The sequence below is a fragment of the Hemitrygon akajei genome, chromosome 1, assembly GCF_048418815.1.
Source record: "Hemitrygon akajei chromosome 1, sHemAka1.3, whole genome shotgun sequence".
Lineage (NCBI taxonomy): Eukaryota > Metazoa > Chordata > Chondrichthyes > Myliobatiformes > Dasyatidae > Hemitrygon > Hemitrygon akajei.
In genome coordinates, this window is record NC_133124.1 from 194356729 (window position 1) to 194384215 (window position 27487).

The following is a 27487-nucleotide window of genomic DNA, read 5'->3' on the forward strand; positions in this document are numbered from 1 at the left end:
CCAAACAAATGTATGAATGCGAGCAGTATGCTCCCTATTAAATTTTGTGAGACTAAAACTATATGAGAGAGAGTTACGATAAAATGGTGAAATATTTAAGCAGACTCGGAGAGGTATCTTGTTCGCTCAAAAGGGACTAACAGAATGAACAAAACTGGACATGGCGGTCTGGATTCCATTTTAGCATTTAAGAGAAATTTGAATACATATATGGATGGGAGGGATATGGAGGACAATAGCCTTAATACAATTCGATATGATTTAAATAATAATGGTTAGGCCACTATTAGATGGGTGAAGAGTCTCCTTCTATGCCATGGATCTCTATGTGCCTTTGACTCTATAATAGATCGGGCAGTGTATGCAGTTTGCGTCAGAATTGAGAATGTAGCCATCATTGTTCCTCGGGGAACAATGAGAATACCTGCGTAAATGTGTCCGATTTGTACAATGTTCACTCTGTAAAATTTACTTATTTGAAATAGTGACTAAAAAAGGCTATAGTGTAAAATGTATATGTCAACAACTTCTTCATAACAGTGGAATAAATTTGTACAGTATCTCTTTTCCCGAGTAGTCTGATAACAATCTACTAACTGGCTGTACCGATTGAAATTTTCTTGGAAATGCAAAATGCCATGACTTATACAAACATAGAATTTCCAGTGTGAACCAACCTAGGTCATTGCAGTTTAATTTCCACTGATAAGAGTCATACATCAATGGAACTGACTAAAAGATATGGCGCTGTGAACTATTGCTGGGCTCATATAAGCTCTTCGATAATAAGGCAGTAATACCTGGACTTCACAGATACACAGGGTGAAGGAGTCGGATCGAATAGATATATTTATCGTGAAGTACATAATTTTTTCATAAGGAGGTAATTAGATATTAGAATTGAGGGTCAGAGAGAACAGGAACGGAAGAAGTGTGGCAGTTTGCATAGATTAGTTATCATCGTGTTTTGTAGAGGAACAGACTTGAGGTTCAAGGTGAAATAATTTTACGTCTCTTTCATTGTGCGTTGTGTTCTTAACAGATTTAATGATGACAGAACAGAGAAAAATTGTGCATCATATATCAGTGTATTCTATATTTATTTTACATAAATATGAAGGATGATAACATTTAAAATAAAGACCTTACACTGAAAGAGTCCTTGGTTGGTACAATTTCCGTATATTTGCTGCTTTCACACAATATTTCCAGGGCGTTGTCCTTGCTTTTCAGCGCAGTGCATATCAACAGCATCCAGATGCACAGATTAATTCACAATTATAATCTGCCCCTCGTGAAAAGGAGCAGGAGTAGAATGGAGGCAAGATCAAGTTAATGGCAATGTGAGATAGAAAATGGAGTGAGAGTTGGGGTACTACAGGTGGATCCGTTCCTGTGAGCACAGACATGGCAGGGTGAATGCCAATTTTGCATATTGTATCATCACAGTGTTTATCACTCTATGATAAAGAAACAAACAAAAACAAAACATCCATACATCTGAACGTATCATGTTGAACTTGCAATTTCTGGTCTTCAATATGAATGATGTACGATTCTTTCAATGTTAACGAAACATTCAGGTACTGTAGAAATGTAGGCTTGTTTTGACTGGATTCTTGTTACAGAGAGTAAACCAGAATCTTTCGGAATTCAATCATACATGGCAGTACAGTATTTTGACATTTTCCAGTCCAGAATCTGAACAGATGTGACGACAGAAGATATGGGGGAGGAGAGTGGTGATATTTAAATTTAGAACTATTTCTCATACCATTTTGCAAGGAAAAATAATTCTGCAAAATGTTTCTAGCTGCATCTTGGTAAGGTCTCAATGTAACTGCTGGAAATATCGAGATTTCCAGAGAAGGTGAACACAATTTTATGGAGCAGTTGTTGGGAAAGACAATTATGTTTAACCGATCTTCCCATTATAAATAAATACTGCATCAGTGGGAGAGTCAAGTGAAGTAGTTTGCGATGATTTGGTCATTCAAAGATGGCATTCATCTCCCAGTCCATTTCTCAAGAAGTGTGATCAACAGCTTAGCTTCTGACAATCAAACATGTATTTTGTAACACACAAAACCTATATGATGTTGTTGCTCTGTTCTTTGATATGAATTTTCTTCATTGGAAATGTCACAAATTCGCTTTAATAAATCTGCATACTTTAAACCAATACCTGATCAGTACGATGAATGAGACACGCAGTTAGAAAAATGCAGAAGTCGGAAGATGCATCCCCATCCACAAAATAATATCCTCGCATTCTAAATGAGGACGAAGCTCGTAAGACTCTGAGGATGACGTACATAGGAAGGCACAGCTACATGTTCATAAGAAGCGTATCAGTTGCTGGCAAAATGGCCAATTGGATCATCCTACAATCTCACGTTGAGCCGAAAGTCAATGTAACCGGGCAGCTGGCGTGTAAGAAAATCACTTCTCTATGATCTGATCCACTGATCTTCCCGCTGTCCTCGAAGGGGACCACATTATTCCAGATGCAAGGAATCCCTTGAGTAGGTGAATATGCTACTGACTGTGAAAATTTCCAGAGAAAAGTATATGACGCCCCGGTGCAGCATGGACAATGCTTGACACCATGATTGATGTATCGTCCTGAATACAATGCCATTGTCAAAGAAAACAGCACCTGGCAAGTTCAATGTCTGCCTTTTGTTTTCGGTTGGGTACAAAGGTGGCCTGAGATTACCTGCTTCAGATAGAAATCAGTGTCTGGTATCCCGCCTTTGTGAAAAATTGAGAACAGCGCTGTATGACATACCAAATGTTTTCAATATTTTTGTTGTTTTCCCTTTAAAAATGATATGTGCGTATCACTAGCATTAAATACTCGGTGATATCATTGTCCAATTATTTGCAAAATCTAATTTCTGAAAATGTTGCAGAAATGCGAACGAGGTGATTAGATCAATTTGTTATGGAAAGAATAATCTCATACAGTTCTGTTCAACAGGTCACTTGCAATTAAGGCTGTCCGGAAGTGATGATACATGTGCTGGAAGACTGGAGATTTATTACGACGGATCCTGGGGAACAGTTTGTGATGACTCCTGGGATCTGGTTGACGCTAATGTGGTCTGCAAGCAATTGGGTTGTGGATATGCTTTGGATAAAAAAAAAACAATTCTTGATTACTGTGGTCAAGGCACTGGAGTAGTTTGGTTGGATGAAGTAAATTGTTCGGGTAATGAAACGCATCTCTGGGAATGTCCTTCAGCTCCATGGGGCCAACATGACTGCACCCATAAAGAAGCTGTGACAGTTAAGTGTTCCGGTAAGGCTACTTCCATTGTGCTGATCTTCTGCGTGCGGTATAGGAGTTCTCAGTTTGAAGATGTGAGAAACAATTTATGACACCCAGAATAAGGGTTGACTGTGTATTGTTTCCCTTTGCATCTAGGTACATACACAATTAATATTTTGCATCCATGTACCTTCATCAGGGCAACAAAAGAAAAGGGAAATAGAGTTTTGTGTAGCAAGGAAGATAGAGGGGTTGGTGTTTGGTACAATGGGAAACCACTGATAGCGTTAAGACGTATAAATGAATATAGCAGTTCGATTAACGAGATCGGATTATCCCATGTACTTTTACCTGATGTGTTGATTATGGTAAGATTGTAAGCTATAGACACTCGTCAGGTATGTATAATGCCCTGTAATGTGCAACGAGAATGGGGCAGTCAGCGCAAACCAGGTGGTCAAGAGGAAAACGTACAAGATCTTCAGAGACAGCCGCGTTGTTGATTATTGTTGGCTTCTTCTGAAACAGCGTTACGCTAATAGTTCCGGTACTGAATTAAATAAAAAAAGAACCAGAACTTAAAGGATCAGTTCTTATACAGTTAGTTGCCTGCATGTAAATACCTAACTCTAGACACTATGATGCTAATTCTTGAACAATAAATTAAATTTCGAATAAAATTAAGCCATTGTTTCTCCAGCGTCTGTTGCATTTGATTGTTCAACTAAAGGACGGCACGGGGTCGAAAAAAAGAGTAGGAGTGAATCGGCGATCCTAATAAGGAACCAAAGCTTACCTGAGCGACAGTTTTGCGAATTGAAAGCAGATGCTGATCAAACCGATCAAGCTGCTAAGGAGAAACCAAATAGTGAACACAGATAATAGTATCTGCGAGATAAACAGAATCGAAGAGATGTAGAAGAATGTTTGCTTCTAATTTGAAGACTAGTTGAGTCCTGGAAGGAGGGAAGATAATAGTCACATCTCATAGTGACATCTCATGACTTGTATGTTAATAGACGACGTCTGGGGAACGGACAGATGATAAGTGAGGGGGCGATTCGATGAAAAGCTGTACTGTTGATCATTATTTGTAAACTTCTCAATAGACCTTCATTATTTCCGGCCATTCATTTCTAGCTCTCTCCTCACTTTCCTTATCATGTTCGGAAAAAAATAAAACAAAATCTTGATTCTCACCTTCCAGCAAAGCAATACCCAGATTCAGGGCATGATCCGTCACAATTCCCGGACAACATAACCGAATTTTACCCGCAGAGCACTTTCCCTTCACCACATTCTGCAATTTTGTTAGAATAATTTTCTGTCCTCTCCTTGGTTTGATTTGCCTTCGATACGTTCAACTCTCTTATGTTTCGAGGGATTTATTTTTTCATATTGCTGATATATATCAACTGTAATTTTCTGTTTTACAAAAGCAGTTTAAGTTTGTTGCTGAATGTAAAAATTGTGACGCACATTGCATTAACCGCCTTGTTCTCAGGACACAAAGAAATATGCCTGGTGGATGGAGATCGGTGATGTGCTGACAGAGTGGAAGTTCGGTACAATGGAACGTGGGGAACAGTTTGTTCCGAGACACTGGATAAAAATGCTGCAAACATGATTTGTTAACAAATGAAATGCGGACCCCTGATATCTATTAAATATAACTCCAATACATATGGAAAGCGATTTGGACCAATATGGCTGGATAAGATAAAATGTTCCTCGTACGAGACGACCTTTTGGCAGTGTCGTGCTGACCCGTGGGGGAAACACAACTGTGACCACAGGGAGGATGCAGGAGTTGTATGTGTAGGTGACAGAAAAAGTCGATTACCTGATGATTTGCATTTCAAACGCAGGTGATAAAAATAAACAGGCATTATTTTCTCTCGTGTGATCAGAAGCCAGAATATTTGAGAGTTGCAGCGTAAAGGCCTACAATTCACGAAATGTACCTGGTTCTCAAGGTTAGCAGCAGTTCGATGCTACAAGTTACAATATCAGTGCAAGGTTGGCTTCAAAGTAGTGATTGATGCATTATAATTGTTTCCTTATTTCACTAAGAATTGCAGTTGCGTCTTTTTGGCGGCAATGCCAATTGTTCAAGAAGGTTGGAGATACTCTTCAATAATACCTGGGGCTCTGTATGTGATGATTCCTGGGATCTGGCCGATGCCAGTGTTGTCTGCAGGCATTTGGGCTGTAGCTCTGCCCTTTGGACACAAGTGCCCGATGAAATTATTCAGAGCGTCGGTGATATCTGGCTGGATGAAGTGCAATGCAAAGGGAGTGAATCTATTTTGTCCAGTTGTCCTTCCTCTCCACTCGGTCAACATGACTGTGATCATAAGGAAGATGTCTTTGTTGTTTGTTCTGGTATGTATCTTTGGCAAATGTTATGTTCTATTCAATTCATTTGCTGAATTCGGAATTAGGAAACACTGAATAATGAAATACTCAAAATAAGAAGTGGCTGAAATTTGTCCAATAATTGTCTTGACAGCAATGCCCAGACGTCCCGCTAATTCCACCGATTCAGGTATTTCATTTTTTTTAATGATAGCTGTGAGATTCCTTTGTTACTATTTGCCAATTACAAAGTTCGCACTGAGTGGCCGTAATCCTTATTGTTTCATCAAGTACAGTATTTTAAGGAGGATGTTGCAAAATTCTTAAAAATAATATATTGAACTCCAACCAAATGTTTTCATGAGATTAACGATGTGGTAATTATGGTCGTAGTCACATTAGTAACCATTCAGATAGGACTGTGAAACTGTGTTCACAGTGAAACATGCAAGAATTGCCATTAAACATTTGATGAAGGACAGCTGATATTTGACCGAGTAGTAATAATTTATTCAAATGATGCACTGCAAACTAAAATTATCTCTGATTTAAAGAAAAATGCAAGCTGTTAGTTCATTGCTATGGGGAAATATTTTCAGCTTTGGAATTTAGCATCGATCTCATATAGTTGAGTCACATATAGTTTATTTTGTGTATCACTATTGTAATTCCATGCAAACCCATCACCATATTCCGAACACTGTGGAATAGTGCCTCCCTCTGCGGCTAGATCCGTGACCTGTCGATCAATAGACTGCAATCTAACCACCGATACTCCACAAGATTGCGTCCTCTGCCCCTATCCTGTTCGTTGAACATTCCAAGTCTGCGTGACCAGATTCCACTCTCACTCCATCGATAAACCTGCGGATGATATCATCTTAGTTGGCAAATCATAATAACAATGAGACAATATACAGGAAGGAGAAAAGGACGTTAAGTGGCATGGTGTATAAAAGACAAACGTTTTCACCAGTGCCCACCTTCCTGGTTACATTATCAATTTGAGGAAGGACATTCTTGCTATTGAGGGAGTGCAGCGAAGGTACACAAGGTTAATTTCCGGAATGGAGGGGGTCATATGTTGAAAGATTGGAGCGACTGGGCTTGTATACACCGGAATTTAGAAGGATGAGAGGGGTTCTGATTGAAAATGTAAGAATATTAAGGGATTGGACACGCTGGAGGCAGGAAGCATATTCCCGCTGATGGGTGAGTCCAAACCTAGAGGCCACAGTTTAAGAATAAGGGGTAGGCCATTTTGAACAGAGATGCGGGAAAAACTTTTTTCACCCAGAGTATTGTGGATATGTGCAATGCTCTGCCCCAGAAGTCAGTGGAGGCCAAGTCTCTGGATACTTTCAAGAGAGAGTTAGATAGAGCTCTTATATATAGCGGTGTCAAGGGATAGGGGGAGAAGGCAGAAACGGGGTACAGATTGTGTATGATCAGCCATGAACACAGTGAATGGCTGTGCTGGCTAGGAGGGCCGAAAGGCTTTCTCTTGCACCTACTGTCTATTGTCTATTTTCTATGTTACTGAGCATGAGCTGGTGAAAGCTTCAGTTCCAAGGAACAAACATCGCCAGCAGTGTACCCTAGTCCAATCATATGGACACCAAGTCTCAGGAAGCTGAGCAACGCCTCTATTCCCTCAGAAGTTTATATAAGACTATTTAAAAAAGATCCCCAGAACAACATGATGTCCTCTTGACCCTACATTTTAATTCGTTTTTTTGCACTCTATTGTTTATTACTCGCATTTTCTCTGTATCTACTGCAGTTTATTGTGCATTCTATTATTGTGTTAGTTTGTTCTCCGTCTCCATCTAATGACGTGAGTTTTATGTGCAATTTGCAAAACACAAATTTCAATGTACTGTAGGTCAGTACATGAGACAACAATAAAACAATTCCAATTCAAGTTCCATAATGTTCACTTTTTCGTCATCGTGCCCCGTGCAGGAAGAATTGAATATTTGTTGTATGTCTTTCCATCTCCTAGTAGTTACTCTGATTTAATTGTCATGGGAAATACAGTATGTGATATGACTGTGTTGCAAGCATATTACCCAAAGTGCTGTTTTATGCTGCTTTTTGTCGGTTCACATTGGTGATGAATCCAGAACTTACAGGTATCTTCTGCTTTCACTCCATTCCATACAACACGAGGAAGATTGTCATTGTTTACACGATGTACCTTTAATCACAAAACCTGCAATGCAGTACTTATGGGGCAATAGAGAACCTGAGGACATAAGAACATTAGAAATAGTAGCAGGAGTAGGTCATCTGGTCCATGGAGCCTGCTCCACCGTTTAAAAAGATAATTGCTGACTTGGCCATGGACTCACTTCCACCTACCCGTATTCTCCTCATAACCCTTTATTTCCCTACAATGCAAAATGCCATGAAAGCTTTATTAAAATATATTTACTGTGGTAGCCTCCACTGCTTCATTCGGCTGATAATTCCACAATTTCACCGCTCTCTGGTTGCAGCATGACGTCTCTATTCTTAAATTTATTCCCTCTGCCAGAAAGGCTCACATTCCATTTGCCTTCTTGATAGTCTGCGACACCTGCAAACAAACTTTTTGTGATTCAGGTACAAGCACTCCCAAGTCACTTTGCACAGCAGCATGCTGATTTTTTTTCATTTAAATAATAAGCTGCTCATTCGTTTTTCTTCCAACGTGGATAGCCTTGCAGCTCCAAACATTGTATTCCAATGGCCAAAATCTTGTCCACTCGCTTAACCTATCTATATCTCTCTGCAGATTCTCTGTGTCTTCTGGACAATTTGATTTTTCACTCAATTTAATATCAACAGCAAATATTGATACACTATACTCAGTCCTCTCTTCCAGTCGTTAATGCATATCGTGAGCATTTGCAGGCCCATCACCGACCCCTGCAACACGTCGCTCATTAGTGTTTGCTATTCAGAGTAACACCCATGTATCCTAACTCTCTGCATTCTGTTGGTTAACTAACACTCTAACCATGCAAAATCATCACCCCCAACTCTAGGTACCTTATCGAGCACATTCTGTAAATCCAACTAAATAACGTCCATCTGTTCCCCTTTATCCGCTGCAGCCCTACCTGCCTTTGATTAATCCATTTTGTGTCTGCCTGATGGATCCATTTCTTTCCAGATACATTGTTATTTCTCCTTCAATGATTGTTTCAGCATTTTACAAACTACAGATGTTCGACTAACTAGCCTATAATTATCTGCCTGTTTCCTACAACCTTTATTGAACAGTGACGTTACATTTCCCATCTTCCAAACCGCCGGGAGCTGCCGAAAGTCCAGACATTTTTGGTAATTTATCACCGAAGCTTCAACTGTAACTTCTGCCATTTATTTTGGTACTCCAGTATGCATTCCATCAGGACAAGGGGTCTTATCTATCTTCCGGACCAGAAGTTTTATTTTCAGCGTTACTACTTTAGTGATATCTATTGTATGTCCTCCATCGTGAAGACCGACACAAATTAGTCTTTCAAAGCCTCGGCGACTTCCTTGTAACACAATATCACCATCCCCTTCTCGCCTTTGAAATAATCTATGTTCAGTTTAGCCACGTTTTTCCCCCGCTTTTTATAATTCTTATTTTTTTACTATACGTTTTATATTTTGTGGTCGTTTGTTCTCATAATCTAGCTTCCCTTTATTTATTATTCGATCAGTGGTTCTTTGTTGCTTTTTAAAGCTTTCCCGTTTTTCCACTTTCCCACTACTGTTGCTACTTTATATGTACAAACTTTCAATTTGATGCCTTTTTTTCGTTATCCAAGGCAAACTCTCCCTACCTTTACTCTCCTTGCCTTTAACTGGAATATACCTTGTTAAGTACCGTGAAAAATCTCTTGCAAAATCTTCCACTATTATTAAACCATTCCATCAGATAGACTGTGGTCTATATTCTACACTAGATAAACCCCTCCCTTATCCCATTGTAGAAAACGCAGCAACAGAACTTAAGTATGAATACTATCCCGAACAATATGTCATTTGTATGTTCTCACCTTCCCCCGGCCCCGAATAACTTGTGACCTTACACGTATGTGTACTTCAGACACAGTGGCGCATTGACAAGAGGATTGGTGTTGATCCTTGAAGTCATCGATTCTTTTTGCAAAATTTGTGATATTTCGAAGAGTTGAAATCCAGGATTGCACTGCAATGCATCATGGAATAATCCTTCAGTTTGCCTCAAGCATGTTTATCCTGATGGGCTGTGATTAAATTTTGCCAGGAGAGAATGCACATGGCTTTAGGAGCTAATTCTGAAATTGGTCGACATCTTTTTGCTGCTTAAGATAATTAGGAGGCAAATAAGTTGGGGCCTGATAATGCAAGTAGGGATAGCTGAAATGGCTTAGACAAGCTTTCAACATAGTTTGGAAGCACAAGTTGCAATAACCACATGCTTGGAAATAGCATACCAACCATTCCATAACTTGCAGTAAGGGCAGCCGACAGTCGATCAGATAAGGACAAAGTGGAAAGTATTTTGGCCCATCTGTTCTGTTTTGCGTTGAAGCTTACTTTTACAACTCCATTATGTTGCTGTCTATACTTCTAGTGCATGTCCAGTTGCAACAAAGGGTGGTTGTTGTGGGTGGAGGGAATTGGGATAGTTATGAAAAATAGAAAGCCATGGGAAAACATGGATTGGTGCACATTCTTTCGAGGATAAATTCCCCTTTTACAAAAATAACGTATTTTTTCTCTCAAAATATCCTTCGGCGTTTGTTTCTTATTGCAATGGGAATGTCGCAACCACGGATTTGGCAGCGCAGCAGATTCGGCAATTGCGCTTGTGAATATGCATGTGCCTGTTAAATATTCCATTGCTGTAGTATTTAACTCCATCGTCCGTCGTAGTTTTTGTCAAGACCGGAATCTAGAACAGAGCTACGATTCATGATCTATTTTCTCCATAGTCTGTGAAATCGCACTGTCCAGTCAACTGACTCTGAATACTGGCGGTATTCATTTTTTTCTTAGTTTTTCTTTTCAGCCGCAGTGTTGGCTTCATTTTCCACTTAAGTATTTAGTTAATGGCCCTGTTTGGCTTAGCATTTATCGTTTTCTTTTCCCTTCAAACATTGTTCGAATAAAAGTCTGTGAACTATCGACCTGCTTCACTATCTTTCTCTGCGTACTTGCGCCATATCCGCACCAGATTACACGGACATGCAGCGACTAGTGTCTTCCCTAATATCATAACAACCCAAATTATTCACCTTTGGTGCTTTCCACGAAACATTTGCCAACTGTTTGCAATTCACATTGTACGGGTAATTTGGCATTATGCAGAATTATCTCAGAGCTTAAATTTAAATATTACACTTTGTAAATGTCAGGATCTAAAAAAAAGCGATGTAGGTTCAGTTTTAAATTTATCTACTAAATTTGCATTTAAGTGTTCCTTGCTGTCTGCATTACCCTTGGGATCATCCTCGTGGCTGAGTTGTTTGCCCTGAAGCTGATAATAAAGATACAGTCAGCAAGAAGAGGTGAGAATCAATCCGTGTGCTTTAATATTTTTCAGAATATTATTTCCTATCTTGGTAACAGCATTGACTGCTCTTTTTCCCCAAGTCTTCGTTATTATCGGTTACCATACGGATTATCCAATCATAATAAACCTCTCATCGGTTCCAATGTAATGTATAACTACAGCGGAACGACAATCAGCTTTTATTTCTATATATGCAGGTATACCTTGTATTCAGTCTTTCTGATATTACTGTAATCCGCCCACGTTTGCAGACGACAACAATGTCGAGGGGATCGTCTAAGCTCTCATTCACTAACAGTAGCATTTAATACATTTCCCATGTTACGGATTCAGGAACAATAAATATATGAGTGAGGCAGGGGTTTTTATAACAAATAAGACGTTTATTAAACACTGAAAAACAAACCACTCACGTGGCCGGAAATCAGCTGCTGTGCGGCAGCTTAATCAGTTCTTAAAGCAATGAAGCTTAAACAGTTCTTAAAGCGAAGTCGCAAAAACAGTGCTTCAACGTAGTATTGCAAAAGTTCAAAATGCTTACAGTCCATTTAAGGGAGAGACTTTTTAAGACGATTTAAATTCTCTTTCACGTCGTGTTGTTTCAGTTCCCAGTCGAACTAAATTTCCCACGAAGAATTTACGAAGATGAAATGTAACGGCTTAAAGGCACTGACCTTTCCTTTACAAAACTGTACTCAATCCTTTCTGCTTTTCGCAGGGATTAACACGAGCACAGTCAACAAATTCCTTCCGAATGAGGATCAAACAAGGTCGAACCTGTTTCACCGTCGAAATCGACTTTCCTCGATTTTTCAACTCCCGAACTCCGGTCGTCACTCTCCACTGATTCTCATCCAGCAGTATTATAAAGAAACTGCTGGCAATGACCTTTTAAACTTTAGGCATTTAATAAAACTTCATCTTTCAACTAAACTGGGTCATAACATTAAATCACGCAGTGGCATGAAGTGAACATGGCAAATCCAGCCACGAACTGCCCCTCCTCACAGGGAGAGGCTCTCCTTGTATACCCTGTAAAAGAAACCTGTCACATGACCTCTACTGGCGGAAATATAACGTCACTCTACCATCACAAGACTATTACCTCAACTCTAGTATAGCTTCAACACCTGTCCAGTGAAAAGTACACGACTGACACGTGTCACGGCTGCGTAACACCTCCCTCCAAAAAATGTGTCTGTCTAGAACAAAAATTTTAACAATTATTTACAAGAAAAACAAATGTATAAATTTTATAACATACACAATATACATAGTATCATCATATAACATCTTACAACTCACAATACAGTAGGAGAGTTAGAATTGAAAAAAAAACACTCCATAAAAAAATACATTATACATTCAACATCGAGATAGACAATCAGCAACCACATTATCTTTACCTTTAATATGAGTTATAACAATATTGTACTCTTGTAACATCAAACTCCAATTTAATAAACTTCTGTTTTTGTTTTTCATCTTACTCAGAAAAACGAACGGATTATGATCAGTGTAAACAATAACTGTTTTTTGAGTTGTACCAATATATACCTCAAAATATTCTAAAGCTAAAATAAGAGATAGCAATTCCTTCTCTATTGTCGAATAATTTCTTTGATGCTCATTAATTTTCTTAAAAAAGTAAGCTCATCACCCTCATTCCATTGCATTAATACTGCTCCTGCAGCCTCATCACTAGCATCTACAGTTAATGAAAAAGGTTTCTCAAAATCAGTTGCCTTGAGCACAGGTTGTTGACATATCAATGTTTTCAATTTTTCAAATGCTTCTTTACAAGGCACTGTCCATACAAACTTCACATTCTTCTGCAAAAGGTTAGTTAATGGAAGGGCAACATTAGCAAAATTCTTACAAAATTTTCGATAATATCTTACCATTCCCAAGAAAATTCTGAGAGTTTTTTTTTTTCCCCGCCGGAGTGGGAATCTCTAAAATTGCCCGAACTTTTGCCTGAACAGGAGCTACCTTACCTTAACCCACAACATTGCCAAGGCAAGTCACAGTAGCATGTCCAAATTCACTCTTAGCTAAATTAATAGTTAAGTTAGCTTTTGCAAGCCTTTCAAACAATTTCTCCACCGCAATTATGTGTGCTTCCCAAGTATAATTTCCTGTCACTAAATCATCAATATAAGCATCAGTATCTTTCAATCTCTGAATCACAGAGTTAATCATCCTCTGGAAAATACCTGGGGCATTCTTCATCCCAAATGGAAGAACATTATATTCATAGAGCCCAGATGGAGTTACAAATGCAGAAATCTATCTACCTCTGTCCGTTAATGGAACACACCAATACCCTTTCAATAAATCAATCTTTGTAAGGAACTTTGCTTTTCCAACTTTATCTACACAATCATCTACTCTAAGAATTGGATATGCATCTGTTTTCGTTACAGCATACACCTTCCTATAGGCCGTACAAAACATAATACCACCATCTGGTTTTGGCACCATAATACAGGGTGAACTCCAATTCGAATTAGAAGGTTTAATAATATTATTCTCTAAGATATATTCAATTTCTTTCTCAGCAAGTTCATATTTTTCTATGTTCATCCTATATGGGTGTTGTTTAATAGGTTTGGCATCTCCAACATCATCATCATGTAAAGCTATAGTAGTCCTTCACGGAACAACTGGAACCAAATCCATATATTTAAAAATTAATTTCCTCACCTGTTGTTCCTGCTCTAGCTGTAAATGTGCTAATTTCCCATCAATATTTTCCAGAATGGTTGAATTAGGTAACCTAACGGAAACAATTTTGGATTTAGAATGAAATTCAGATGAATCATCTATCATGTCCCTAATTAAATCAAACTCATTCTCATTAACCACAACAGTCACAGTATCAGATTGTTTCTCAAAATATGGTTTTATCATATTTATATGGCAAAGATGTGTTGACCTTCTACGATCTGGAGTTTTTATCACGTAAATCCACATCATTGATTTTAGACACAATTTCATAAGGACCATGAAATCTGGCTTGTAAAGAATTTGTTTGCACTGGGAGAAGAACCAACACCTTATCTCCAGGCTTAAACATCCTCATCTTAGTTTCTTTAACATACCAAGTTTTCATTTTCTCCTGAGCCAATTTTAAATTTTCCTTGGCTAAGCTACAAGCTTTATATAACCTGTCCTTAAATTTCAAAACATAGTCCAAAAAATTAGTGTGTATTTCCTTACTAATCTACTGTTCTTTTAATAAAGCTAAAGGTCCTCTAACTCTATGCCCAAATACAAGTTCAAATGGACTAAAACCTAAAGAATAATGTATTGATCCCCTTAATACAAATAAAAGTAAATTTATACCCTCATCCCAATCACTTTCATTTTCCACACAATATGTCCTAATCATATTCTTGAGGGTAGAATGAAACCTCTCCAAGGCACCTTGCGATTCTGGATGGTATGCAGACGAAGTGATTTGCTTAGCTCCCAATTTATAAACTATCTGTTCAAACAATCCAGACATAAAATTACTGCCTTGATCAGTTTGTATTTCCTTAGGTAATCCAAAATAAGTAAAGAATTTTATAAAAACCTTTGTAATAGTTTTAGCTGTTATATTCCTAAGTGGTACTGCCTCTGGAAGCCTAGACGAAGTACACATGATAGTCAACAAATACTGATAACCAGTTTTTTTCTTTGGTAATGGACCAACACAATCTACAATAACTTTAGAAAATGGTTCAACAAATGTTGGAATAGGTTGTAATGGAGCCACTGGTGTAACTTGATTTGGTTTACCCACAATTTGACAAGTATGGCACATTTTACAAAACATCGCCACATCCTTTCTTAGACCAGGCCAGTAAAAATGTTTTAAAACCTTGTCGAATGTTTTCCTTACCCCTCGATGTCCACATAAAGACACACTATGAGCTAAAGCAAAATCTCACTTCGATAAACTTTAGGGACAACAACCTGTTAAACAATATTCCATTTCTCACTTGCAGGAACTGTAGGCGATCTCCACTTCCTCAACACTCATTTTTCCAAGTAATATCCTACTGGCACCTTCTCAATTTCACTATCTAGTAGAGCTTGTTCTCTTAATTTTGTAATTTCAGGGTCTTTATTCTGCTCTGCTATCATCTCCTTCCGAGACAGAGATAAATATTCATAGTTAAACTTACTCCAAGAATCTTGTTCAAACAATGAAGATAAGGAAGTCTCTGACACATCTTCAAAACTCGAATCCTGAGTTGAACAGTCATGAGTAACAACCTCATTCTGCGCATCAATCTTTTTAGCCATAACTCTAGTCACAACACAGGAAGAATCTGTGTTAGAATTCATCTCAGGTTCCACTGACTCCATTGTCAAATTCACTTCAGGAAAAACTTGTCCACCTGCCAAGTCATTACCTAACAATAAAGAAATATCCTTCACAGGTAAGCTAGGCTGTAATCCTACTTTAACAAATCCTGTAACTAACCCTGACTTTAAATTTACTTTATGCAAATGTGCAGGCATAAAATCACTCCCAACACCTCCTATATAATTTACCTCAACAGTATCAGACTCTTCATTAAATTTCAATACACTGTCTAACATCAGTGATTGAGAAGCTCCAGTATCCCTAAGGATTTTTATTGGCACCAGAGTAGATCTTTCTTTCAAGGATACAAACCCTTCAATTATAAAATGATCATATCCTTTTTTAACTTGGTCAGACTCTAACAAAACCTCATTTGTGTTTATCGAATCCTGTAATCTTACAGGTGCTTCAGTATGTTGCACACAAGCATCTGGAATTGCTTCCTTCTCTTTCTTTTTCAATCTGAAACAGTTAGCTATTACATGGCCAGGTTTCTTACAATAGTTACAAATAGGACCAAACTGTCTTTGCTTCACAGGTTTTCCTTACTCCTTACCTTTCTCATTAACTTCTGATTTACCTTGAGTCTCCGTGTTATTTTTCCTCTTAAAAATTCTGCCCTGAGGAAATGTATTGTTATGGATTATGTTACGTACCCGTGACACGTGACAGTGGTACCCTTGTCACGTGACATGGGTTGAAGCTATACTGGACTTGAGGTAATGGTCTTGTGATGGTGGAGTGATGTCATTTTCCCGCCAGTAGAGGTCATGTAACAGTTTTTTTTTACAGTGTACAAAAGGAGGACCCATCCCTGCGAGGAGGGGCAGTTCGTGGCTTGATTTGTCAGGCTGACTTCATGCCACTGCGTGATTTAATGTTATGACGCAATTTAGTTGAAAGATGAAGTTTTTTTTTAATGCCTAAATTTTAAAATGTCATTTTAAGGTCGAACTTGTTTCACCGTCGAAATCGACTTTCCTCGATCTTTTAACTCCCGAACTCCGATCTTCACTCTCCACTGATTCCCAACCAGCAGTATTATAAAGAAACTGCTGGCAATGACCATTTAAACTTTAGGCATTAAATAAAACTCAATTTTTCAACTAAACTGCGTCATGACACAATCACGCAGTGGCATGAAGTCAACATGGCAAATCAAGCCAGGAACTGCCCCTCCTCACAGACCATTACCTCAAGTCCAGTATAGCGTCAACACCTGTCACGTGACAAGTACACCACTGTCACGTGTCACGGGTACGTAACACCCATTTTTAATTTAAATGGCAAGGGGGTTATTCTTCAATTAGATACGTATAAATGAACTTCATATTCCGAGTTTGTATTTCAACAGGTGCAGTGTTAAAAGGCGGAGACTCGCCTGATATCTTCCAACAAGCCATTTATGACGAGATTGAGATTATTCCTCACATCAAAAAGTTGGATAACACAGGCGATTCAGGTGAGTTTAAAAATTTTCATTGACTTCTCAAGCGATAGAGACTTCTTCCATCCACAAGTTATTAGCGATCAACAAATGCCACGAATAGATAACAAAACATACCTACAGGTTGAAATTAAAATTCAGTACAGCGAGTTATAGATTGCCCCATGATAACATATTTAAGTGGGACTAGAGTGAGGAGTTCAGCTTTTTCTCCTAGAGTTATTGGCGAAGAGATGTGGAGGGTGTACATAGATTTTTTATTAACATTCTGTCATTTTATTGCACAGTTAGAGCAGTGATTAGGCTAGGCAGGATAGTGTAAGTCTCCTGTTACTGTATGGGGGAAGGTAGAGGGATATTCATTGTCTCTGATGACTTTACTTGTAAGAGGTACAATTTACTTCAGACCGTGTTAAGGAATTAGACCTCGAATCAGATGATTATTCAGAAGGGTCAGGGGTTGATCGATAGGACTATCAATGAGTTAATTACACACAAGGTGCAGGATACAATCAAGAGGCCTCGGAGGTAGAGCAGTGCAGAGCACCCCTTTTGCTGTCCCCATGAACAAAAGGTGTACCGCTTCTGGTATGTTGGGGGATGTCCTTGCAGAAGAAAGCCATCATGGTTAGGGCTGTTTCACTGAGTCCGGCCTGTCACTCAGAATGGAAAGGAAGAGAAGAGACGAGCTGTAGCGATAGGCGACTCATTGGTTAGGTGAACAGAAAGGAAGGTGTGTTTACGAGAATGAAATTACGGGAAGGTATGTGCGTCAGAGGTGCCACGGTCAAGGACATCAGGGGTCATGTCCAAAGCACTCTTAAGGGGGAAGGTGAACAGCCAGACATCATTTTACATGTCAGCACCAAAGATATTGGTAGAAAGGGCAATGTGCTCCAACAAAGTCGGTACAGGGAGTTGCATGCGAGGTTGAAGGATCTTGTCTCTATGATTTAAACCATAGTTTCAGAGGAATGGGAACAAGGGCACATGTGTAGGTCATGATGTGGTTGCAGGTAGAAGTTGTGAAGCCAACATGCAAAGTCCGAAAATCTAAAGTTTGAGCGTGGTGCGACGAATATTCTCAGTTGCATATACTTGAATGCAAGAATCGTTTCAGGAAAGTCGTAAGAGCTTTGACCAATGGTGATCATGTGGGATGGAGACTTTGTAATCTTCAGTGAGACGTGTTTGTAGCAGTCATAGTCATAGAAATGTACAGCAGAGAATCTGACGATCAGCTCATCTGGTTCGTGCCGCACTGTTTAAACTTTATTTTCCTATCAGTGTGTACTGAACCATAACCCTCTATAAACCTACATATCCAATCTTATCTTAAACGCTGAAATCGAGCACGTGTTCATCACTTACCCTGACAGATCACATCAGGCATTCAGGATCATCTGAGTGAAGATGCTTCCCTTCATATTCCCCTTAGATATTTTATCTTTCACACTTAACCCATGCCCTCTAGTCGAATTCCCAAACTATGCGGAAAGGCTTGCTTACATTTACCCTCTCTAAACCCTCATAATACTGTACAAGTCTATTAAAATTCCACTCAATATTCTAAATTCAAAGGAATAACGTCCTAACTTATCCATTTTTTTCTTAAACGCAGGGTCTCCGACCCCGCTAATATCCTTGTAAATATTCTCTATACCCTTTCAATTTTATTTTAAAAATTTCCGTAGGTATGTGTGCACAACTGCACACAATACTGCAGTTCCGGTCTCATCAAAGTCTTGTACACATTCTACATGTCTCCCCATGTACTGTACACAATAGATTGATTTATTACGACCAATGTTGCAAAACATATCTTTCCGACCGTATCAACCTGTGACGCCACTGTCAAAGAACTTTGTACCTGTATTCCCAGCTGCCTTTCTTCTACAGCACTACTTTATGCTCTACCGTTCACTTTGTATGATATGGCTTGGTTGTTCCTACCGAAGTTCAACACCTCGCACGTCTGCATTCAATCTGACATTTTGCATTCTATTTTTTACTGGCTGGACGAGATCCCTCTGCAATTTCTGACAGCCTTCCTCGCTGCTGCTGCTGCACTCCAAACTTGTTGGCATCCACAAATTTGCTGACGCAGATAAACACTTTTTCATCCAGATCATTGATAGAGGCGACAAATAGGAACAGGTACAGCACTGATCCCTGAGGGATTCTACTCATAACAGACCTCTAGTCAGACAGCCAAAAATCCTTGGCTCTCTAGCTTCTCCCACAATGTCAATGTTAAAACTAGTTTACCACCTTCTCTTGAATGCCGTCCAACTGAACTACCTTGATCAAACTCCATGAGGGACCTTGCAAAAATGCTTTTCTAATTCATTCACTGCCTTGCCGTCTTTGAATTTCCGGGTAACTCCTTCGAAAATCTCTTTAAGGGAGTTTAGACGTCTTATCACGCGCAAATCCATGAAGAGTATCCTTAATCTGCCCATGCCTATGCTCATATATACAGTCCCTTAGAATACCTACCAATAACTTTCTCGCTATTGATGTGATGCTCACTGGCCTATAATTTTGTGGTTTATCTCCAGAACATTTATTAGCAGCGGATCGACTGTAGCTATCTTCCAAGCCGGTACCTCACCTATTTAAATATCTCTGCTAGGGCTCCTGCAATTTCTAAACTTGTCTCCCATAGGGTCTGAGGGAACACTCTTTCAGGCTCTAAGGTGAATCCACGCTAATCTGCCTTAAGATAGCAAATGGCCCCTCTTTTGTAATCTGTATATATTCCACGAAATCAATGCTGCCGTTCCTGACTTCTAGAAACTCTGCGTTCGCCTCCTTTGTAGACATGGATGATGAAACTCAATTTACATCTCCACGATCTCTTTTGCTGATATTGTTGGATTACCAATCTTATCTTACAGAGGGACAATTTTGTCCTTTGCAATCTTTTCTTTTTTTTTCTTAATATATCCATTAAACCCCTTAGGATGATCTTTCAACTTGTCTGCTGCGGCAAATTCATGCCTTCAATTCGTAACTTTTTTTTTCATTATTCAGTGTTCTATGGCATTTCGTACACAACATAAGTACTTAATTTGTTCTTATCACCCTTTGCCTACGAAATACCTTTTTTTTCTTAATATCCCTTAAAATGGCCTAAATATCCTTTGTAATATTAGGTTCCTTTCTTCTTTTATTCTGTCTTGCACAGACAAACTTTGCATTCTGAACATTTCACTTTTAAAGTCCTTCTAGTGACCAAGTTCATCTTTGCCAGAAAACAGAGGTTCTTTCTGATACACAAACTTTCATCGGCTACCCTGCTTCTTTTTCTAATCAACGATCACATATCGCCCACCCTATCACTGGGACTATACACTGATGAACGAAACTCATTTGAACACAATTGACAATCTGTATCTCTTCTAAGCCTTTTAAAGTATGGGAATCCTCGTCAATCTGTGGACAGTTAAAATCACCTACTCCAACCACCTGATGTTTCTGCCGGCATTTTGAACTGTCAGTACAATTGTGTTCCTCTCAGTCCAGTCGCGTAGTCTATAACATAGTCCTATTAACGTGGTCATACACTTTCTACTTCTCAGTGCCATCAATAACGCTTCACAAGACTAGTTCTCCAATCTGTTATGACAGCACTACCATGACATTTTCTCAGACTGGTAAAGCCAGCGCTCCTCTTCTAATCGCTCCTGCTGTGATCCATTCGACGCTATAGAATCAGCCTTGCCCACTTCAAATAAGTCTTACGAATGGCTACAATATCATAATACCATATGCCAATAAGCTATTCTGCCTCTCCTACGATTACTACTTGCATTGAAATATATGCAATTCAGAGCAATAATCACACTACGCCCAGCGTTTTGTTTCCTGGCATTGTGGAAGGCTTAACCGCATCTGCCTCATTTTAATTAGGTCTGCCGATCAATCCCGACCGCTTTTCGACACATTAAATTGCGCGAGCCGATGCCTGAGACCAACTTGAGTGAATTCTGTCTTCTAACGATTCCGATCTACAATTTGCCACTATTCTAAGAAAAAAAAAATGGGGACAGGACTGGCAGCTGAAGTTCTAGGGTTGCGTTGTCTTGAACGTAATTAAGCGTGAGCGATATCTCTCAGGGACAACATTCAGTCTGCAGAGGACGTCATTTGACGTGTTATGGGTAGAACTGTGGAATAAGAAAGGAAAGACGATTTGAAGGACAATTTTATAGACTACCCAACTGGACGATTGAGTGGGGCACATTTCTGAAGAAATCACAGGCTGTTACATGAAACATAAGATGTGATGACAGGTGATTGATATTTCCCATAAAGCAGAGGACTGGACTGGACAGAAGTTATCAAATGTGTTCATGAGAGGTTCGGAAATAAGTACATTGAAGTCCCAATTAGAAAGACTATGATACTAGTCTCCTGTTAAAGAATGAGACAGGGCAAGTGACAGAAGTGTGTGCTTGGGAAAACCTTGGAATTTTGCACCTAGTTCTCATTATGCCACTAATTTTAAGATACAAACGTTTGTAATTGTTGAGAAGGATCTATCCGGTCCTCCAGTTAAGATTCTAAACTGGAGTAAAAAAAAATGATGGTATCAGAAAGGATCGGGCAGTTGTGGACTGGGACAAGCTGTGTCCCTGCAAAGGTGCATTTGTTAAGTGGAAAGCCTTCAAAAATGAAATGCTGACGAGTATAGCGTTTGTATATTGCTGTCAGAATAAAAGGCAGGAATCACAAGTTTAGGAAGCTTTGTTTCCGAGAGGAATTGAGACCCTGCTTAAGAAGAAAGAGATGCACAACAGGAATAATCAGGATGGAGCAATGAGTTACGCGAGATGAATGAGAAATCGGAGAGAGCACACAAGAAGGAAAACGGGAGGGCTAAAAGAAGGCACGAGGTTGCTAAGGTCGAAAAGTTGAAAGCGAATCCAAAGACTTTTACATGTATGCTAAGAGCAAATGTATAGTAAGGAAAAAAAAACTATCATCTGAAAGATCAGAGTGTTCACATGGAGCTGAGAGAGATGGTGGAAATATTAAATAATTTTGTTTTGTATCAGTATTTACTACCGACATAGAAGGATTTTGTAGATGTTAAGCTAAGTCGACTTGAGTTCTTATATTATATAGCAGCACGCGTTTGATGCCTTGAGTCAACTTAGTGTCAATAAATTCCGAAGCCCTGACAAGTATACCCTTGAGACAACTTGGCATTCAAAATATGGTGGTAAATTTGAGTAACCATTGACTTCACGGGAACAGCCATGAACTGGTCATAAATGATTACTTCTCTGTCCAGTGCTGTGCTACATCGGTCTTTACTGAGTGTGTTGCTGTTTGTCATCGATACTGACGATCTCGATGATGGTTTGGTCAAATGGATTAGCCAATCTTTGGATTTCATCAAGATTGGGGTGTAGTGAACAGCGAGGGACACTTTCAAAACATGTGTAGTGTTCTCGCACAGGTGTAAAAACTCTGAACTAAACAACAAGTATAAACCGAAGTCAATAAGGCGCGGTCCCAGTAAGATTAAGCGTTTACTGTTCACTCTTTCACATTAACGTATGGTGAAAACTGTTGATAAAACAATACAAAATATATACAGTATTTGTTTCCTCCTTGGCATCACATTTACATCATAAATACTTGCAAAAATGAAAAACTACAACTAAATATATTACATTAAAGGACAACATACAGTCAGAATCTACCTATGCCATCAACTGCTTTAAATACTTCAACACAATCTATCCGCAACTCTTTAAATAACAAAGAACATAAACTTTATCAAACGTCATTACATTTAACAGAATCAGCATTAACATTTTTACTTCAACATATCGATTATCTTATGAACTTACCGCGTTGCTTCTATGAAGTTTCTAGTGCATAGAAAGAAAACTTTTCTCGCGCTGATCCTGCACACACATGCCCCCTTCTTCCCGTTTCTCCAAACCGGTATTTTCCCACAAAACGCAGTGAAACCGGGTGTGACGTCATCGCATGCAGCGATATATCACAGACAACGAATTTACTTTCAACAACCTTAACTTTAACTAGAAATCGATTACAAACGAATTACTAAAGCGAAAATATAATAAACTAAACGAATGACTTAAGGGCAACACAGCATGTAGATATTCCTGGACCTGATTGAAAAAGAGGCTGTAAATTTTATATGTCCTTTAATGCAGGCAAATGTAAGGTGTTACAGTTTGGTAGGAATTACACTGTAAGTTGTATATCATCGAGCAGTGCAGTAGGGCAGAGGGATCCGAGAAAATAGATGCATTATTCTTTGAAAGAGGCGTCACAGGCCGATTAGGTAGAAAAGAAATCCCGTGGAACACTGGACTTCATAAATCAAAGTGCGAAGTACAGGAGATGGGATGATGTGTTGAATTTGCGTAAGCACTTATTGAGGCCTAATTTGGGGTATTATGTGCCCGTTTCTTCACCAACCTTCACGAAAGATGTCAAAGAGATTGAAAGACTGCAGAAACAAAATACAAAAATATTGTCGAATTTGAGGTGGAGGAAAAGGTTAAACAAAATAGCTCTTCATTTCCTGGAATTTCTAAGAATGAGGGAGAATTGACAGAGATATGGAAGGATGGAGATACGTCGCTAGCAAAGAAGGTGAAAGGCATTCCGTCCCTCCGCTAACTTGCAAGTCCCGTTTGGGCAAAGTGTAACATCTGCCTAGTGGAGTCCAACGCCCCCTCCCCCGCCCCGCCACACCCCGATCGCAGTAATGAAAACCCTTGGGAACAGTTGACGGATGGTCGTATAAACAGCAGCATCACATCACAAGCCCTGGTCATATTCTGCCAGTGATGCCAGGCAGAAAATCACTGAAGAGTATTGATAATGGCTATGGTGAACATTCTTATAAAGACACGGTGCAGAAAAAGACAAAGGCAAAATACATCAGAAGAAGAGAAATTGCCAAGAAAAATCGTGGTAATGAATAAGACCATGATCCCCCACGTCATTTGACACAGTAGAAAATGACGATACTGATGATGAGGAGGATGACGGTACTAAATTAAGACCAGTGTGTAAGGTAAATGCAATCAGGCTGTTTCCATTGAGGCTTGTTGAGACAAGAAGTTAATTAACATGTTAAGAGTTAAAGGTCAAATTTTAAGGAGTACACGAAGATAATTTTTTTCACTTAGAATTTGTTCAGGGTGTGGTATATGCTGACATGCAAAATGTAGATTCAATTTCATCATCTTGCAGACAATTCTGTTGCTATATTGCGGGTATGATCCGGACAAAGAAATGAGTGATGGACAGAAAACTGATGCTGAAGAACTGAAGAAGTGCCCGCATCTGCTTTTAAACGTCCACCATAATCTATGGCACGGTCACTGAGATGAGGAACAGTTTATGAATTCTGTTCCAAACGTAGGATAAATATTTCCATCAGCTATCCTTTTCATCGAATTCCAGGCTCTGGTTCAATTGATTCCCCCAATCAAATCGACGATTACGCCAGCGACCAGTTTAACGGCACCGTTCATGGACTGGAATATAATGAACGAAACCCCTGTGTTCCTGGTTGGCACGTGTTTTGTTTCTGTTTTTCTTTTCTGCCTCTACCTCTTGCTGTTCGCGAATATAAGCTTACCAAGGAAGTTTATTGGCATACAAAAATTTAATTGATCTGAGATCTGGCACTTTTGTGAGAGATTTGCGTTAATTGATGTGTGTGACAAAAAAAGACCCTCTTCTGTAGCCAGCTGTGTAACTGAACGAAATGTTATTTCATTGTTTCTTGCGTTTTGCTCATTTACATTTATTCTGCCTTCTAGAACTGGTTCCCGGCGCTGAAAGTAGAAACATTGATTCTCCTGATGCTCTGGACTGCATGACCGGCGGTACCGACAATCAGCTGATGCTCACAGTTCCTCAAAGATGACCATGAAAATTAAGGTAAACTCAGTCTTCCTCATATCCGTAGTAACCAAAACTGTCATGGTCCGGTCAGTGAAGTCTGCGTTCGAGGCTGGTTCGTCTTGTCAGTATCTTGTCCTTGTCTCTGTGGGATTCGCCTCGTCCGTATCATGTCCTTGCCTCTGTGTGGGTTTGTCCCTTCGGTATCCTGTCCTCGCCTCCGTGGAGTAAGTGAGGCCTTACTCCGGAGATAGCAAGATAATGACCCTAAGCAGAAAGCCAAAGCTACACAGGAAAGGTTTAAAAACAACAAAGTTGATGTCGTGCAGTGGCCAAGCTAAAGTGCAAAGCTCAATCCAATTGATAATTTTTCAACCTGACCTGAAAAGGGCTATTCAGTCACGGTCTCCATACAATCAGGCATCCTGAACAGTTTTGTAAAGAAGAAAAGCGAAAATGCAATATCCAGATGTGCAATGCTGACAAAGACCCATCCACACAGATTCAAGTCTATAATTGTTGTCTATTGTGCTTTCTACTAAATACTGACTTGCTAGCTGTGAATACTTATGCAATCAATTATTTTGTGATTTCTATTTGCAATTATTTTGGATCACTTTGTAGAGAACTGTTTTCACTCTGACACGAAATAATCTTTTGCCATTGATCCATCTCAAAAATGCCAAATTAAGTCCACAGGGATTCAATGTAGTAAAACAACAAAACATGAAAGCTTTTAATGTGGGGTGAATGCTTTTTTATTGGTACTGTATGTGTTCCTCAATGTCTCTGTAGCTCTTGGATGTCTGTGATATATTCTCATCAGTGTGAGTTCGCCCTTCCTATTCTTGAGTTCGACCCAAATGGACTCGGTGTCTGAACCCTCCATTTTATCTCCCCTGAGTGCATTTGTGATGTTGCCCCTGATTATTAATGCAACTGCCCCTTCCCCTTTTAATTTCTTCTCTATCTTTTCGAAACCTTTGAGAACCGGAAGAATTAATCACCCATTTTTTTTCCGTTCTCTTAAATAAGACTCTGCAACAGACACAATACCAGAATGTAACGTACTGACCCATAATATAAGTTCAGAACCTTTACCCACAGATCTATAGCACTGAATTACAGAGCTGTCCGCCCCATTATACCCGTTATGTTGATTTTACCAATAAATACTTACCCTGGCATTTACCTTCCTGTCTATTACTTCTACATCCACGTCCTTTGCAGAATTAGTTCTAAACCTCCGGAGCAGCATTAGCAAACCCACAGGCCAGGATACTGGTTCTCCTCCAGCTCAGTTGCAAACCATCTTCCTTCGGCAAGTCAGTACCTCCCTAAAGGAGGATTCAATGATCCAAAAAATTAAGCCCTGCTCCTTTGCACCATCTGTTCAGCCACTCTTTCATCTATGCCAGCATCCCGTTCCTACCTTTATTTGCCCGTGGCGCTGGGAGTAATGCGGAGAGTACTACTTTGAAGATCATTTCCATTAGTCTCTTTCCGAACTTCCAAAGCACACTGTGCAGCACCTCTTCCATTTTTCCTGTCTGTGTCATTGGTGCTAGTGTGCACCACATCCTCTGACTACTCAGGGTCCTGACTGATAACATGCTGCAACTGTTCCGAGTCATCTGGGACTATTGCACACGGGAGATGGCATATCATTATATTTTCTCTTTTGCAGCCACAGAATTTCCTGTCAGCTCCCATGGCAAATCGTGTCTGCTAACACTACTGCACTACTTGAATTTACTCTTCCCTGCTGAACACCACAGCTTGCCGCAGTGTCACTAGACTGGATGCTGCTGCTATGCGCTGATGGGGCATTCTACAGTGGCAACATGCAAAGAGTTGTACTTGTTGCTGAGAGGACTGGTTACAGGGGAAGCCTGCAATGACTGTTTTATCCACTTACCTCCCCTGATGGTCACACATCTGATGCAGGAAGCCTGTAGTCAGGGTGTAGAAATATTTTCGAAAGATATAAGCACAATGTTTGGACTAGATAAGGGCAGCATATTAAACATAAAGAAACATGCACTGGAATTAATAGAATGCACAACAGAGAAGTAGGATACAACATAACTGATGCATGATCATGAAGCATATAAGTATCTGTGATATCAACAGGCAAAGTAATTGTATCAGAATACAACAAATGGAACACTTTTGACAGAATGCACTTCAAGACTTAAGAAAATCTGCCAAGGAGATATCAACAGTAAAACATGTAACAAAGTGTGCAACAATTTCACTTGTTACGCTATGTCTGGCAAAAATGAATATGTAATAAAGCAGGTTTCATAAACAAATAAACATTTATTAAACTCTGCTCAACAAAAAGGAAAAGTAGAGAACGACTAACTAAACCGGAAGTTAACTGCTATACGGCAATTCTGCAACAGTTCTTAAAGTGGTAAATGCGACACAGTGAAAAAAGTGGCAACTACGAAAGCCCAAGTGATTTATATAGTCCTTTAGGAGAGACTTTCCTGAAGTAATGAATTCCTCGACAACGTGACGTTGCCGCTGATCCCAGCCGAAATATCCCTTGTCCAAAAGATCCATGATAAAGGAAATAAAATTAAAGGAACTGAC

General features: G+C 39.4%; 1 protein-coding gene across 1 annotated transcript in view; it reads left to right on the top strand.

Moving 5' to 3' along the window:
- LOC140728526 (CD5 antigen-like) overlaps window positions 1–24911 on the top strand; it is a 59875-nt gene extending 34964 nt beyond the window's left edge. The window contains exons 2-6 of the mRNA XM_073047415.1: window positions 2984–3304; window positions 5348–5659; window positions 16886–16993; window positions 24443–24550; window positions 24805–24911. Coding sequence (XP_072903516.1) covers window positions 2984–3304; window positions 5348–5659; window positions 16886–16993; window positions 24443–24550; window positions 24805–24911 — 956 coding nt within the window. The remainder of the gene's footprint in view (window positions 1–2983; window positions 3305–5347; window positions 5660–16885; window positions 16994–24442; window positions 24551–24804) is intronic.
- The last annotated feature ends 2576 nt before the right edge of the window (window positions 24912–27487 follow it).